This window comes from Tetrao urogallus, assembly GCF_951394365.1.
Source record: "Tetrao urogallus genome assembly, chromosome: 14".
Taxonomy (NCBI): domain Eukaryota; kingdom Metazoa; phylum Chordata; class Aves; order Galliformes; family Phasianidae; genus Tetrao; species Tetrao urogallus.
In genome coordinates, this window is record NC_136827.1 from 10,877,153 (window position 1) to 10,893,299 (window position 16,147).

General features: G+C 47.7%; 1 protein-coding gene across 5 annotated transcripts in view; it reads right to left on the reverse strand.

Moving 5' to 3' along the window:
* CYFIP2 (cytoplasmic FMR1 interacting protein 2) overlaps positions 1-11,709 on the reverse strand; it is a gene marked incomplete at both ends in the record, with an annotated part of 40,475 nt that extends 28,766 nt beyond the window's left edge. For 2 of the 5 annotated variants that reach the window (XM_079542378.1, XM_079542377.1), the window contains 9 exons: positions 1,239-1,330; positions 3,895-3,999; positions 4,664-4,792; positions 5,471-5,567; positions 5,883-6,064; positions 6,677-6,778; positions 9,131-9,208; positions 9,286-9,375; positions 11,593-11,709. In XM_079542378.1, the coding sequence (XP_079398504.1) occupies positions 1,239-1,330; positions 3,895-3,999; positions 4,664-4,792; positions 5,471-5,567; positions 5,883-6,064; positions 6,677-6,778; positions 9,131-9,208; positions 9,286-9,375; positions 11,593-11,709 (992 nt within the window). The remainder of the gene's footprint in view (positions 1-1,238; positions 1,331-3,894; positions 4,000-4,663; positions 4,793-5,470; positions 5,568-5,882; positions 6,065-6,676; positions 6,779-9,130; positions 9,209-9,285; positions 9,376-11,592) is intronic. The other 3 variants (XM_079542380.1, XM_079542379.1, XM_079542381.1) reach the window with 3 other exon arrangements.
* Positions 11,710-16,147: the final 4,438 nt, after the last annotated feature.

Consider the following 16,147-nt stretch of genomic DNA (forward strand, 5'->3'; position numbering starts at 1 on the left):
TTTTGAGATGAGAAAATGAAATGCTGCTGACACATTTTGTTGAAATGTGCTCTCTGAACGGTTTGGGATAAAAAGGTGTATATTTTTAGATAATCTTCCTTTTCAAATTTAAATTTTTGAAAATATTTTTTAAATTCACATTTTATACAATTTTTTTTTTTTTGATTGCCATTTTGCTTGGGAAATTCTTCCATGTTACTCTCATTTTTCTCATGCACCTTTCAACCAGCCTTCAGGGGGGCAGGGAGGGTGCTCCTGGGGCAGCTAGGCAGTGAGCAGAAAGCAGGACCCTCCATAGGGAAGGGGAAAGCAAACAGGCAGCCTGTAGTCTAGATCCTGTCCCGACAGCTGTTCAGCTAGACTGCTGCTCTGTGACAGTGGAGAAATCTGACTTCTGCATGACCTGGTCCCATGGGTAAATGGTCACTCAGTGGTAAAAGCCAGTCTGCAATCAGTGATTACATCAAACACAGCTCAGACGGGCTTTGCTTACGTGCAGTGGTAAATGCTATTCCTAGGATGTCCAAACCCATCGGTGATTCTCCTAATAATAATTGAGCACCGTGCAAAGCTACAGAGACAACTGGGGCTTGGACACAAGTGGTGGAATCTGAAGCAACACCTGCAAATCCTCCCGATGGCCCTGAACCTGTGCTGTGACGCTGTGCTGCAGATCCCACGCCACAGTGACTGAGTACTCCTGGAAAGACTCAATTTCTGCCTTTTTTTCCAGCAATATTCATTCATTTGTAATGCATCTAACCCACTCTTTGCACTTCATTCCTGCTGCCTTTCTGCAGTGCCTGAGCTAGAAGGCACAGTGCCTGGCTACTGCACAGATAGACCCAGCTATGTTCATGCTCTGAAGGATTTTGTCCTTGGGATGGAAAGCGTGGATTAAAATCTCTCCAGAGCAGGGACACGCTGCTCGCACTCACACAGCTCCGGGCACACACGTCCCAAGCACTCAGCGGCCACCCCAGAACTGCGCACCATGCCTGCTCACCCGCCTGCACACACGGGAATGGCTCCATGGAGCTGGCGAGGAGATGTCTTCCCATGCAGGGACACACAGGTACACACGTGCACACAGAGTCAGGCACGCTGGGTGTGCAGCCCCCGGGGACACACACACAGGTACCTGTGCACAGACCTCACGCACGCCGAGGAGGGAGATGCAGCTCCCACAGCTTTCAGGACACACACAGAAGCCAAGAGACATTATGGCAGGCACTCACTTGGATTTGTTCTCCTCATAGTGAGCACTGGTCTTAATGTATCTGGCCAGTTCTATCTGCATATCGCCGAATAAAGGAACCACCTGCAGCTGCTGGAAAAGAAAACAAAAGATGGTTGAAACGCAGCAGAGAGTCCCTAAGGTGATGCAAGGGATGAGGAAGTGGCATTCTGCAGCTTTGAAGCTCCAGGCTGTTCAAACCTGGATGTGGGATCTTTTCACACTTAGGAACTGACTGAAAACTATCACAGAGGGTTTGGGGCAAAGAAGATCACCCACTGTGAGTGCTTTGGAGCCATGGGCTTGCCAGTACTGGCTTGGTTATTGCCAGAATGCTGTAACCAGCATCAGCTGTGAGAGAAAAGGGTCATTATACACCACAAGGAGAGAAGCATATTCCTCACTGGGGCTTACTTCCTCCCACCATAAACCTCAGGGAGAACAAAGGGATAAAAGCTGGCACATTGGTATCTTGGCAGCACGGCAGGGAGGGGAGGTGTAGGCTGCTCTGCGCTGCTGGAGATGTGGCCTCTTTCTCCAGGGAACTCAGATTTTACTTTGGCACTGTGGTTGCTAGTGATGTGTCTTACAGATTCTCCACAAAAAGAAAAACAGTCATTGTCTGCTTGCATTTCAACACGGCTCTACTCCCCCTGTACATTTCAGGAGGATTTTGATGGGAAATAAATTCTAAGTGCACTGAACATGTCTGAAGCTCACAGAGGCCTCCCCTAGGCTAAGCTTTCAGATGCAAGCAAAATTCAATCAAGAGCTTCCTACAGCTCTTCAATAAAAAGTGAAGCTTCAACTTCACCTAGAAGAAGTCTAGCCCCAAAAATCAAAGAATAAGGTGGCAAATTCACTGTCTTATTATCACACGCTACTTTTCTGAGGCTAGCTTGCGTGGAGGATGTGCAATGCTGTCATCAGGAATTCCCAGTGGCACTTTCCTAAGCAGTTTAAATGAAAGGGTTGTTCTTTTTCGCTACTCAAATTCCTGGTCAATCCACTAAAAATTTAATCAGAAGGCAGTAAGCAGATGTAGTAAGAGGAGCAGTTGGCTTTTCTTATTGAGATCTGATAGTCTGGAGTGGTACTTAACTCATCGGGTGAGACCACAGCAGATGTTGGAGAAGAGCTCACAGAAAAAAGCTGGAAAGCAAAAAGTTATTCCATGCATTGGAAGATACTGTACTAGTCCATTTCTCTAATGGACCACAACCTTTTTCAATGAACCACGGATGTGCTCAAGTGCAGCAAGATGACCAAACAATACAGATTATGCTGAAGACTTGGTTTAAACTGAGGCAAAGATTCAGTCAAACTAGCAAAAGTGAACTCAGAAAAAAAAACTCAGAAAACTCCAAGAGATGTCATGATAAATCTCTTTTGCAAAGCTGCAGTCCTCAGCCATCTCCCTGGTGACTGGGAAGTATTCAGCCACCCCATTATCTCCCCCGTCTGTGAGGTTATGGTTTCTGTAGTTCCCTATGGGCGGTGTTTGAGTCTTGCCGTTTCTGGGAGATGACGCAAATATGGGTAAACAGCTCCTCACTCACTTGAGGTGAGGATGCAGCAGCAGGTACATCAGCCTTCCATGAAACCAGCCATCCAGGCTCACCAACACATCTGTCCCTTGCCAGACCCCAACATGAGCTGACCTGCCCCAAACCTGGAAAGTCTCCAAGACTCAACCTGTGCACAGAACCAAAGGGCAGGAGAAGTCATCTCACCCTGCCAGTGCCCAGGAGATGCTTGTAGTGTGCTGAGCTCAAGCAAACCGTGTAATCAGGCAAAGACAATGCAAAGTCAGCCCTATTCTCCACATGTCAATGACAGCTTGCATACACACATTTGGGGAGGAAGCAGACAGGGTTACCCCAAATGTTTCTTGTGCTGAGCAGCCTGTGGCAATGCTTTCCTCCATATGGTCTGGGGAACAGCCCAGGGCTGAATCCAGCTGCACGTGGAGAAGGGGCAGAAGGAGGCTGCACAGCTGCTTCCCACCAAGCCTTCGGAGTGCCCAGCTCTTGCAGACCTTTCCCCAAAAACTTGATCCCAGATAAAACAAAAAGGACTCATCAAACCACCAAACCTCAGCCTCCTGAGGAGCTCTCTGAACACCTGCAAACTCCAACCAATACAAGCTCCATAAGTAGCTTTTTGTCTTTCACAAGGCACAGCTTATATACCAGGTGAGACTGCCAATGGTATGTTGGCTGGCCAGCTATGTCCCTTGTCCCTCAACATGCCAGCTCAGCAGTGAGGTGAGGGACAGGGTAAACCCACCAAAAAATCATGGTGCTCTTCAGGAGACTGCAGCCCAGCCTGAAAACTGTGCCAAGCTAGATGTGGATATTGTCCTGGCATACTTTTCCCTTGTCCACAAAACAGACCTTCCTTGTGCCATTCCCATCCTTCAGCCCTTGACAGAAGGGCCATCATCTCCCATTTCTCTCATGCTGTGCCTCTGTGCCTATTCACATTCATGACAATCCCACTCCTCATCCTTCTGTCTCGTTAATTCCTTGATCCTTTAGGGTTTGTTTTTTTTTTTGTAACTATAAATTACTCCCGTGTTTTTTTGTTGGTAGCATCTGCAATGATATAGATTGGTAGTTCATTGGTCTCCAGTCTCACCCAGACGGGTCACTGACCTTGAAGAATTTGTCTATTTTGCTAAGGTTGATTCTCTTCTTGGCATCCAGTTTGTAGATGTTGCTGACATTCCCATCCATAAGATACAGACCAAACCCCATCACCTGAAGAAGACAGAAAGGCAAAGTCTCATTAACTTATTAAGTCAAAGGCAATTCTTGTTTGGTTAGCAAACCCTCTTCAGAATCCTGTGCCACCTGGAACTCACGGAGAAAACAGTATAAAATGTGCACGTTTGCAAGGAATGTGTGTGGTAGGTAGAGTACACATTATGGAATGCTTCTGTTTTCTGTGCAGAAATGCATGGTTCTCAATTGTTCCTCCTCTCTCACAAATAAAGACAATCCCAAATTCTTCTCCACTCATATTTTAGGCAAGCATTTGCTCCCAGAAAATTGAAAACATCTAAAATATTCTCCTGAATTGATTTTTTCTCCTTAATTCAGTGCAAATCATTATAGATATTAAACCTACCCACATTATCCTTCAAAGAATCTAAGCTGACTCATACCGTAGTAATGATGTTCTTAGGGTAATAGTGACTATAATCACTGTAATAACTGACTTACAATAAGAACAAACATACTAACTAAGCAAGCTGTGTGCCCATAAAATATTGGCTCTTCAGAAAAGGGGTGCATGTAAACCCAAAGGAGAAAAAAATAAAGAAAATGAAGAGAAGCATTGTCTTGGAAGGGAATTTCACTTTACTAAATAGAAAGTGGAACTACCGAAACGCCCAGCTCTGTAAGTACAGCCAAACCTCACCTTTAAAAGCATATGCTTCTCACTGGGTGTGAGATACATCTTGTTTTCATAGTAATCCACACAGATGTTGACAATATCAGCCAGCAATTCCTCATAGCCAGGGATAACCTCTAGTTGTTGGTGCAGACACTGAAACAGCAACAAGGGGACACTTTATCCACATGGACAGAGGAAGAGTGGGAATGTTTCCAGAATGTATGTGGAAGCATACTTGAAAGATTAAGAAGATAATGAGGTTTCCTAAAACCCCGTCTGCACTTTTCTTGAGTTACAGATCGAAGATTGACCTCATGGTACCACCTCTAAAGAAACACCTTCTGTAGGAGAGCTCTCCTCTTCAGATTGATGACAGCAGCCAAGCATCAGACAGTGAGATGAAAAAAAAGAGTTTGCACAGGAGCATACCTTCTGACTCTCCTGTCTCTGTGCAATATTTTATCTAATTAGCAGAATCTATGGACCCTGTGGATTGTGGAGGTCCCTTGTGTCTGATCTGCAGTCCCTACACAGCTGCAGAGACAGACTGGATGGATTTCTGGAGAAAAATAGGGGCAAGGTTTATGGTAGAAAGCCTCCTGAGAGCTCTTCTTGCATCTTTTAGAGCTTTATCCTTGTCTTGACATAAAGAGACCTCCTGAGCTACCCAGCATAACCCCATGGAGAGAATTATTACTAGACTTATGCAGCCTGACCCAGACACCAACAATCATCAGAAATGACCCAACAAAAAAGGCAGATATTGTTGCAGTCCAGCCTGAAGCACCTGAAGCATGGAAAGATCAACTGGTTCAGAGGAACGGGACTTGCCTGTGTGATGCGGTTGTGATTTGCCAGGAACATAGAAAGGTTCTGGGACTCCTGGATGGACTGGGGATCTGCCATCTTCCGCAGAAACTGGGCAGCTCTGAATGAGAGAAATTCACCATCACCATGACCTGTTGCCCAGCACCAAGCTTTCACCACCCATCCTCCTCACTTCACCTGCAGCTGCAGAGCAGCAGCCTCAGAGCTCGCCTTGAGCAGAGCTTTTCCCTTTCCTCATTTTACCAACAGGGAACTGAAACACACAGGAGCTCGGTCTTTTTCTCACAAAGAGACCACAACAGCACAGATAACCGCCCTCCAGCCTCCCTGTATCTGCCTGATCCCACTGTGGGAAATGTCCACTGCCAGACCAGGCACAGGCTCAGCCCTGCTCTTCCTGCTTCTTGCCCCTCACCTTTTGTAGGCTGAGTGGTCATTTTTGACACTGCACTTCATGTTCTTCAGCTCATCCAGGACAGCAAACATGTTGATGAACTTGCCCAAGGTGAGGAGGTAGGCCTCAGAGACAAAGTCCTTCCTCCGCTCCGCATGGCACAGGCGCTTCACCTCACTGCAGAACCGCTCGATAGCCTTGCGCTGGAAGGCGGTGGGACAGGGTCAGCACATGCAAACCACCACCCCTACAGCCACCATCCCCTTCCTTCTCCTGGTGGGATGGCAGCTCCAGGGTCTCGCTCTGTTGTCACCATGAAATGATGCAGCATTACAGACCCCTATAATAAATGTCCTCCATGCTGGAGGGAGGAGGAAGGAGGAGCCTTCAATCCTCTGCCCAGCCTGCCCAGAGAGAAGCGTGATCTGTCAAATCATGCTTTAGGTGGAGCATTAAGATATCATGAGACATAAAACCCAAAGACAGTAGTGAAACCCAGTTGCAGCCAGGTGTAAACACAAGCAATGACATGGGGAGCTCCCTTCAGCCCACAGCAGCTCTGCTTTGTGGTCACTGCTCTGCTGGGATCTGAGTGCGTTATTTTCTCAAGCATCTCAAATGTAGCAACTGTTAGCTTTGGTGTTTGACACCAAAGTACAGGGCCAGGTACAGTGGCCAGAATGAATACACCAGCTGCACCCTCAGCTCTTTTTGGCTTTGCTTCAGATGGAGGAACAGCAGAGTGATCTATGCTGGCCCTACTGAAGAACCCCAAACCAAAGACATTATTTTTGTCAACTTCTTTGACTGCTTACCTGAAAGTACATGAACTTCATAAGCTTGGTGACTTCTGGCTCCAGAACTTCTACTGTCTTCTCATAAATCTCCACTCGGTTTGGCTGTTCATTACATTTCACCTGCAAAGACAAATGATGATTGTCAGCATTAATACTTCTGACACAGCTGTGGTCTTGCAACAGCCACTGCCTTTCTGCTTGTTTCACACTGAGCACTGTCCCCATTTGAGGACAATGGAGTGACCAAAGAAGGAGATTTTTTTCAAGGCAAAAGGTGATATCAGAAGGGGCTATTTCTCCAATATGAAATTTTCTCCATGTGTTATAGAAAGGCACAATCCTGACTCTGAGAAACAAAATTTTCTAATGCACTTCTCGGGAGAATATATAAAATACAGAGTCTGGATTACCCACACAATGTGGGAATGTTTCATCATGGATTTATTGAAGATTTTGTGTTGCAAAGTCCCTTGTACACACAAGGCACCATGCCGTGGCTCTGCTCTAGTTCTGCTGGGATAATTTTTGTTCTGTTGAAGAACCATTAAAAATCCCTGGGCTAGGATGTGGCTAGCAGCAATGAAGTGAGTTCACCTATATCAGTCCTAGGAAGCCACATTTAAGGAAAGATGTATCCAGTTGTCACCCACCTCATTTCTAAATGATGACGTGGAGTCATCACCAAACTTTCAGGAAAATCCCTGGCTGCCCTACAAAATGCATTTCACTGCTGTTATTCTTTGTCAGGGAATGGATTCCAAAGGCCTTGCTAGGGTGTATTTTGTTTATAGTTGTTGCTGACACAAAGTTGTGATGGAGTTCACAGCTCTGGTACAAATTTAGCAGCCCAGCAGTTGATCTACAGCGTGTGAGGGGGACAAATCAGCAAGCTTTACATGTGGGCAGCTGCCAGAGTCACTACAAAACAGCCCTCAGCCTCTGTTCAGCAAAGAAGGACTGGGGAGAGCAGCCATCCCACAGGTTTCATGCCCTGTCAGGTGGTATGAAAATCACAGGAGCAGTAGGGATGGGAGGACACTAAACTCCAAAACGGAAGATGATCCACAGTACTCAAACCCTGCCCAAGTTCACAACTCGTATCTTGTCTTGCCAACAACTCAGCCATGGCCTGCCTTCTGCTAGCATGACCAGCAAAGGCAAGAGTAGCACAGCAGCAAATATAAATGGGAGATAAACAAAAATCTAATCAGCATCAGCAGTCTCCCCATGGTTGGGTCTCATCAGACCATCAGCAGAATATAACCCGCAGGAACTGAGATTTGACCTTTCCTGGGGAATTGCTAACACAGGCAATGCCAGCCATGCAGAAATATTTTTTCCAAGCTCCATGGAAGCCCTGCAACCCCTTTTATCAGTAGGGTTAATGCAAGTGTGCTACATCTGCCTGCAGTGTTGTCAGCCTGCATTTCTGAAGTGATGAAGTGAGCTCTCACGTGGCAGAAGACAAGCTTTGTGTTGGAATCTGAATCACAGCTCAGTGGGCCATGTGGGCAATCTTACTCATGCTTGTAGGTGTTTGAAGGATGGAACCAACAAAATTCAGGTTGGAGAAGGACTGAAAAACATTTGAAACAGAACTTGCAGTAGAAGGGGAGAATGATTAAGCCTGGGACGTTCAGGTACATCAACAGCAAAATAGGACATTTGGTTGTGTCCTGACAAGGAAGCAGATATTCACTCCAGAAATGCTTCTGATAGAGCAAAGAGCTCCTTCACGCACCCTCACACAACATCAATCCTTCTGGGGTTCCCCTTGGAATAGAAAGGGCCCCCACATCCAGATACCAGTTGGTGACGTGGAAACCTGCCCCAGCTGCCCACTGCTTCATGCAAGGCAGGGACAGCCCAGGTCTGCCATGTCTCAAGAGCACCTGCTGCTCTCACGTTGTGCTGGCCATATTGCTTCTTTACGCAATCACAGAATCATTAAGGTTTGAGAGACCACTATGATCGTCTAGTCCAACTGTCAATGCATCACCACCATGCACACTAAGCATGTGCCACATCTCCATGATTCTTGGACACCTCCAGGGACAGTGACTCCACTACCTCCCTGCCTTTGCCTGACACTGAGTGTGTCCTTCACCCCTGCTGGCCCTGCAGGGGTAAAGTGACCTCAAGCATGACTTCTGAGAGAGCAGAGGAAAGGCTCCTGAAACTAGGAGATATATATATAGCTGAGAGGTACTGTTAAGAGATGTCAGGGATGGAGCTGCTGCATCTTCTATACATGACGGTGCAGAGCAGAGTCCTTTGCTAGGGCAGCAGTAGGGTGTGCTTCTTCTGGAGTGGCTACTTGCTGCAGGGATTAGTGGTTGAGACTTTGATGGGGAGAGGAAGGCAATTTGAAGAGTCTATGGTTTCTGTTTTCAACTATTCTACCCCCTTCAGTCTTTGCTTTTTTTGGCCTCCACCCCAAACTGACCACATTGAAGATAAAACCACATGTACCTGGGGAATGGCTCTTGAGCAGCTCCTCCACGTGTACAGCATCACGGCATACTCATGGCCTTCTTCCAGCATTTCATTCTGAAACACAGAGAGGTGTTGCTGGGGCAAGGCACACGCTGTGGTGTGGCATTACTGGGCAGTGCCTGGGAACTCACCATGCTGGAGTGTACTGTTGCCTGCTCGATGTACCTGGCGATTCCAGTCACAAAGGCATTTCTGTCTTCAAAGTTTGTGTCAAAATTAGCCTATGGGTGAAATGGAGATGAGGATTAAAATATGCACAAGCTAGATGCTTGCTCACCTGATGCCATGCACTGTCAAGTTGTTTTAGAAGTATAGGCAAGAAAACTCCCAGCAGGCACAGGAAGAAGTAGGAGGGCTCTTGGGATATAGGGGTCAACCCATAGTGAATTGGAGGTGCTGGAAATCACCGCATCTCTAAGGATATAGTATACACATATATAGACATATACAGTTTGCAGTGTATCTGAATCTCACATGTTCATTAGAGGAAACCCTGCAGATGATGGATGTGAAGATGTGGCTGACAAAGCCTTCTAAAATCAAGCCAATCCAGTGGTGATCAGTTACACACAACTGCAGCCACACCAGTGAGCAAACCTGCAGCAACTATACGAAAGACTTCAGTCTTCTAACTCAGAGAAAGTTGCAACCTCATTAATTTCTGTTTGTGCCCTGGATGCTAGGGGAAGACCACATCCTGTCAGCAGGAATTGCAAAGGATAAACATAGAAAGAGCAGGGAAAGAGATGTCTGGGAAACATAGATGTGAAAGTCAGCACTCAGCGCTTAGTGCTAGTGCTGCTCTCGCAAGCTGATGCTTTGGGAGAAACAGTTGTGAAACCTAAGCTACTGCTTTGCATGTAGACGTGGCAGTAAGAAAGTGCAAAGCAAGGCAGGAGGTGAAAGCACAGCTCCTCTGCCTCATTCACATGCTTTGGGCTTGGGCAATTTCCTCTGCGAAGGCACACTGATGCTATCTCCTGCAAGGCAGAGCACATATAGGTCCCAAGTGCACAGAGCGATGTCATCAGCAGTGCATTGACTGTGTTCACCTCAATAACTGACTTCCTGAGCAGCTGAGCTGGGAGCACAGAGCTGTGGCCTTAGAGCTGCTTTTCTTCATGCCTCTATGACCCTAATGTGATTAACGTAACAGCAAACCTCAGGCTGCAAGTGCATTTTTGAGTAGCAGGGAGAGTGCTAACCCCAAAGCAGGTATGATGAGGAACCAGGCTTGGCCAATTCTGTGAATACCTCTAGATCCAGTTTTGTCATGGTTTCAATGAGGTTTACATGCCCAGCGGAGGGCACACGCTTATGGCCATGAAGCACAAGTGAAGCTGTGCCATTGGTCAGGACCCTGAGCCTCCCATGAGCCACAGGCCAGCAAAGACTAAAAATTAATTTGTGAAGATAGATGTTAAAATGTTACTAAGATTTTCCAGAGAGAGCTGAAACTTGAACAGCCCAGAAATGCCTTTGGGTCTGATAACCCCAAGGGATACCAATGCTACTGAACAAGCCCGCAGTCTGACCTGCTGAAAGAGATACTGTAACTCCAGCACCCTGCACACGCAGCACAGCAATCACCGTAAGGTTGCATTTATGCATGACCACAGTAAGGCGTGCAGACAGGAGTGGCAGGATGGAGAAAGTAACCCTGTGTTATATTTAATCCTGGGAGTGTGCTATAGGACAGGGTGTGGTGGGCAAGCAGTCGTGGCATCCCGCTGTGGGTCCAAAAGCAGTGCTTTGAGCCTTCTCTTGGGCCCATGCCAGACTTGGGCAGGACAGCTGCAGATGAATCCGTGGTCACTTGAGGCAGAGCAGTGGTTATCACAGAATTGTAGACTCGTTTGATGTGGAAGGGACCCTTAAAGGCCACCTGGTCCAACTCCTCCGCAATGAACAGGGACACCCGCAGCTCCATCAGGTGCTCAGAGTCCCTACACCCTGACCGTGGGTATCTCCAGGGAGGGGGAACCCCCATCTCTCTGGTCAACTTGTGCCAGTGCCTCACCACCCTGCTGCCTGCCCTCCCTGCTGCTCCAGCTGTGCGCACAGCATGGGACAGACAAATTCAGGCTGAACTCTGATTCTGACCTACTTAGACACATGCACTTAGCATTTAAAGGAAGCACAGAAATACACACATAATAAAACACTGCTGAGAACCTCCTGTTGTTATCACGAATCTCAATCTCTGGCTTCTTATCCATTCGTACACTCTGGTCCTCATTTTTAACTTCCCTATGACTTGCCCAGTGTTAAAGAACCCTTTTCCCAATCTCTGACAGCAAAGCTGTGGCTCGATCTGTTCTGAACATTTCCTCTAACACTCTGACTGGAAGCACTTTCTCCTCCTTCTCCCAGCACCACGTGCCCCTGTGCTGTGCAGAACAGCCTCTGTGCCCTGTGGGTCTGGAAGCTGTGGGTACCTGGTACATAATGGAGGAAGGAGGTGGCTCGATGCATGGCTGCTGGTCCGGCAGCGGCAGCTCCTCCAGCAGGTCCACATTGGACAGGGCATCCTCCAGCGTGACGTGGGTCGTCATGGTGCCAGCTGTTCAGTTTCCACACTAGATCCAAAGGAAAAAAGAGAGTGATAAACAGCAGTCAGAAAACTGAGTGGGAAAGCACTAAAGGACTAAACTGGAACCAGGCCTGCCTTGCAATGCAGGGGACACGATCCTAGTTTATCTTGTTTTCCTTTTCTTGTGTATTTAACCTATATCTCTGTGTCATCTCCCTTTCCACAATTCAATAACAGAGCAGGAATGCAGAATCAGAGGAACACAGCCACCCACCCAACTCCTTCTGTGCTCAGCTCTGTGCAGAACAGCTGGGTGCTGCGGTGCAGCCTGAGCAGCCTGAAGTGAAAGCGTGAGATGCAAAGCGGTGCTTTCAAAAATATCTCTCGAAGCAGTGCAATGAGAAAAGCATGAGCAGTGCTGACACTCACATGGTGCCCTCCCTACATGAGGAGGCACTGGAAACTGTAAACAACAAAGCAATTTTTGCAGGTGAACTGGAAAGGATCAGGTTCTGGACGGCTTAGGCAGTGAAAAAAAAGAGGTGGTTAAAAAAAGTATTTATTTGCTTTTACAGTGCAGTGCGTCCCCTGGTCAGGCCCTGCTTGCCCTGGAGCTGCCACCAGCTGTGTTGTGAGATGGTGCCAGCTGCATACAATACAAAAAACAAAGGGAAATGTTTCTGAAAGAGCTCACTGCTGCTTACCTCTGTGCTCAGCCAAGCCAGCAGGAAACACAGGCCAAAAAAGAGTCCCTGATCTCTTTTGCTCTTCACCTTTGCAGTGAATGCCTCACCATGGACAGACCCTGCTGTCCTCCAGGCTGAGCACTTGTATAACCACAACCACAGGGCTCCCCTAGTTAATGCCTAATCCCTGTGCAATGGCTGTGCTGACCTGGAGTGTGTCTCCTAGAAAACACTCAGTTGCACTTAAACATTTGAAAGGAGAGAAATGGCTTTAAATGTTGACATGTCGCTGGATTAGCAGATCATTCCCCTTTCAAAAACTGTGTGTTTTTTTTTTCCAGTTGGACCCAATTAGTTTCAAATGTGAACTGAATTTATCACTTTAATCTGTAAGACAGTAGAACTCTGTTAGCAAACTTTTCATGAGGATACTCCCGGGTTTCAATAGGAACACCCTGCAACCTTTGAATTAGCTCAGGCAAGTGGGCTGAGCTCTTCAATGCCTTGTTACAGAGCACATCTCCCAGTCCTTTAATCATCTCTTTGGCTTTTCTCTAAGCTTGATCCCATTTTCCAATTTTGCAGCTTTTTTGGTGAGGTGCAGACAGCATAGCAGGACACGGTGCTCCAGCACTGTCTGCACACACACCAGTCACAAAAGCAGCACAGTGTACCTTCTCATGCACCGCCACATCAGCTCCTTTGGTCACAGCAGCAGTCCTACAGGCGCTCCCGCTCAGCTGATTATCTGCCTCAATTCCCTTAAGTCCATTTTTTTTGCTGTTTGTTTTTTTAATTGAGTCACTGCTTCCCAGACTATAAGTTTGTTTTTCATTTCCAGCACTGGGAACATGGAAGGACAATGGCTTTGGGTTGTCCATAGATACACACACGCATACACACTCAGTAAGAAACGTGGCCCAAAGGGATGGATGCATGCAGACCTGAGTGGCTTCATGCTGGGTGAGGGCAGGGATAAGCTGTGCCTCTCATTGCTGCTGCCTGCAGCAGGAGCTCTGAGAGCACAGAGGGGTCTGGAAAAACTCGTGTCATCTCCACAAATGCCTCCCCAAGGCAGTGGGAAGTTTTTCGGGTTGTAGCAGGAGATCTGGTTCCCAACTCAGCATCTCAGACCCACAGTGCAGAGTACTGCACAAACTTGCAGGAAGACAACGGCCCTGCACTCAAACGCAGGAAGGGAGGAGGCAGCAGTGTGGAAATAATGAACAGAAAAGGAAGCATCAAGCAAAGCAAGCAAACAGCCATGAGCACAGCCTGCCCCGTGCTTAGCTGTGCAAGAAAGAGGATCCAGGTGACAAAACTGCACAAATGTTCTGGTTTTAACAGATGAATCTTCATTGTAACATCCCCGGGAACCCAATTTCAATTGTATGCTTTCTTCAGCAGAACGGCAGAGCCAAAGCAGATGAAGGGGCACGGTGTGGGTTGTGAGCGGTGCCTGCGGTGTATCAGCAGCGCTTCCTGTGCCAGCACACATCGCTGCTCGGGGTGGAGCACAGCGTGCCCCACATGGGGCTTTTTTGCTGCCCCATGCACGTGTGCAGAGGGGTGAGGCTTTCCTCCTCGCACAGGAAACATATCCTGCCTGCGTGAAGTAAAGCACCGCCACCCAGGCTGCTAGAAGCTGCCTCTCTAAAGTATTTTGTTCTGTATATCCAGCCACTGGAGCTCCGCCAGCCCATGCATTTTTGGTGGAACTGCGCCCTGCAGGAGCCAGCCCCATCCTAGGGAAACCCTGGGGCCGTGAGGCTGATACTACTAATGCTAATGAGCACTCTGCTGCCCACACTCTGCCTGTCCTCTGCAGAAACTTCCTCCTCCTATTGCCACGGTGATGTTCAGTGCTCCCCAACCCATGTGCCAAAGGACTGCAGCCCCAGGTCCCCCACCCCAAAGCTGAAATGAAGGTAAATCTGTTAGGAGAACAGAGGGCTGGATTTAACAGTCTGGAGGAAGGCTTTGGGAAGGAGCGACCATGGACATCCCAGATGGCTGAGTTTGTCATTGCAGCCCAGTCCTACCTTTCCTATCTGTGCAATATCATCGTCTTCACAGCAAGAGGAACAAAGGAGACTTCACTATTAAGGCAGCTTGGGGGAACAAAGGAAGACTTTTGATAGTGGGGCCATAATGAGTATGTTGCATTCATGTGCGCTTGGCTTCACAGCTGCACAGCTGAGAGCTGTGGGGAAGTGGAAGGGCTGCTTCAGGTGCTCAGCACTCCTGCTCCCACAGCAGACATCCACACTGGAGCTGCAGGAGCTGCCAAGCACAGGAGAGGCAGCAACAATTGCTCTGTAGACTGCCAGTCATTTGAGATCCAAGCCCTGCAAGCCTGGGGTGAGTTGCTGCAAAATGACTTTTGCTGGAGAGGTGGTGACATGGAGGAAAAGGAGGAAAACACCTCCCAGAGGATCTGGTGCTCTGCTTCTGCTGTGTAACCTGGGAAAGGCACATTAACTTATTGGGCCTTGTGATAAAAGTTTCACCTTTTACTCAAAAAAATCATTTAACTCGTGGTCAGAAACCACCCTGGCCCAGCAAACACCCCAGCAGGCAGACATCCTGGATACATAGCACCACATTTCTGGTGCCCATGGCTTCATTGCAAGAGAAGGGTGTATACATGCTGCTGGACAGCAATGGATTTTGGTAAAGCAGAGTGATTCCAGGGTGCAAAAGGATTGTTATACTGTTGCCCCAGAAGAACAGGATTAACATCCCCTATGTTGTAGGATGCATATCATCAGCAGTCTCCTCACATACTGTAAGATTTACTTGGAATTGCAACCACCACAGTCAGGAGGTTCTTTGCACGAGCAAATCAACACAGCCAGGATGAGCAGAGCTGGGCTGCTGCCCTCCACAGACACAGCCATTAATAACCCTGAAATTACCCATCCTGACAAAAAAAGGAAGCCAAACTGCACCCACTCCTGAAGCTGTCTGCATTTGCATTCTAAATTTGCTGCCATCCCACTAAGGCTGAGCTCCAGATATCTGCGCATCTCTGTCTGAGCAACATTGTTATTTTGGAATTTATTTCGTATAGAATAACTTCATTTATCTCTGGCCAAGGAAAAAGGCTGCTATAGGAAGCTGCATTTCCAATATAGCAGAGAAATGTAAAGCAAGTTTGTGAGCAAGATCCTTTGCTGACAGTCAAAGCACTTATTGGGAGATAATATCATACAGAACAGTGTTGTTAGTAGTTGAATAATTAGAAATGTTCCAAAAGTGATCTTCCTCTTTACGTGCAAAGACAGTAATTGTTTGTTAATAAAATTATTGTGATATCACGATATTGAGCTTTGCTCGAGACCCGAGTAAGAAAATGGAAGGCTTTTCCATATTCCTCAGGCTTCACTAATAGCAATTAGCTGTACAGAGAAAAGGAGAAAGGAATTATCCTTCGTAGGGAACTGCCCTAGAATAACACGCAGTGACAGACACCAACACAGCAGGCAGTCTCTGCTGGCAGTGACCAACCCCTGGCAACAACTGCCACCGTGCAAAGCAAGGCTGTGGGGCAGGAGAGGTGCAGGGCAGGAGGGTTGCTGGGGTGCAGCCCATCTTAATTGCAGGAAATGGCTGTGATCTGAGGCCAAGGCCAGAACCCCCGCGGAAAGCGGCAGATGGCAGAGGCCAAGCTCTGCTGCTGGCAGCGTCCCTAACGGCACACAAACCGGCCCCTTCCCCAAATCAGACAACGGCAGTGTTCCAGCACGTGTCCCTTTTCTGCCCCAGTCCCCC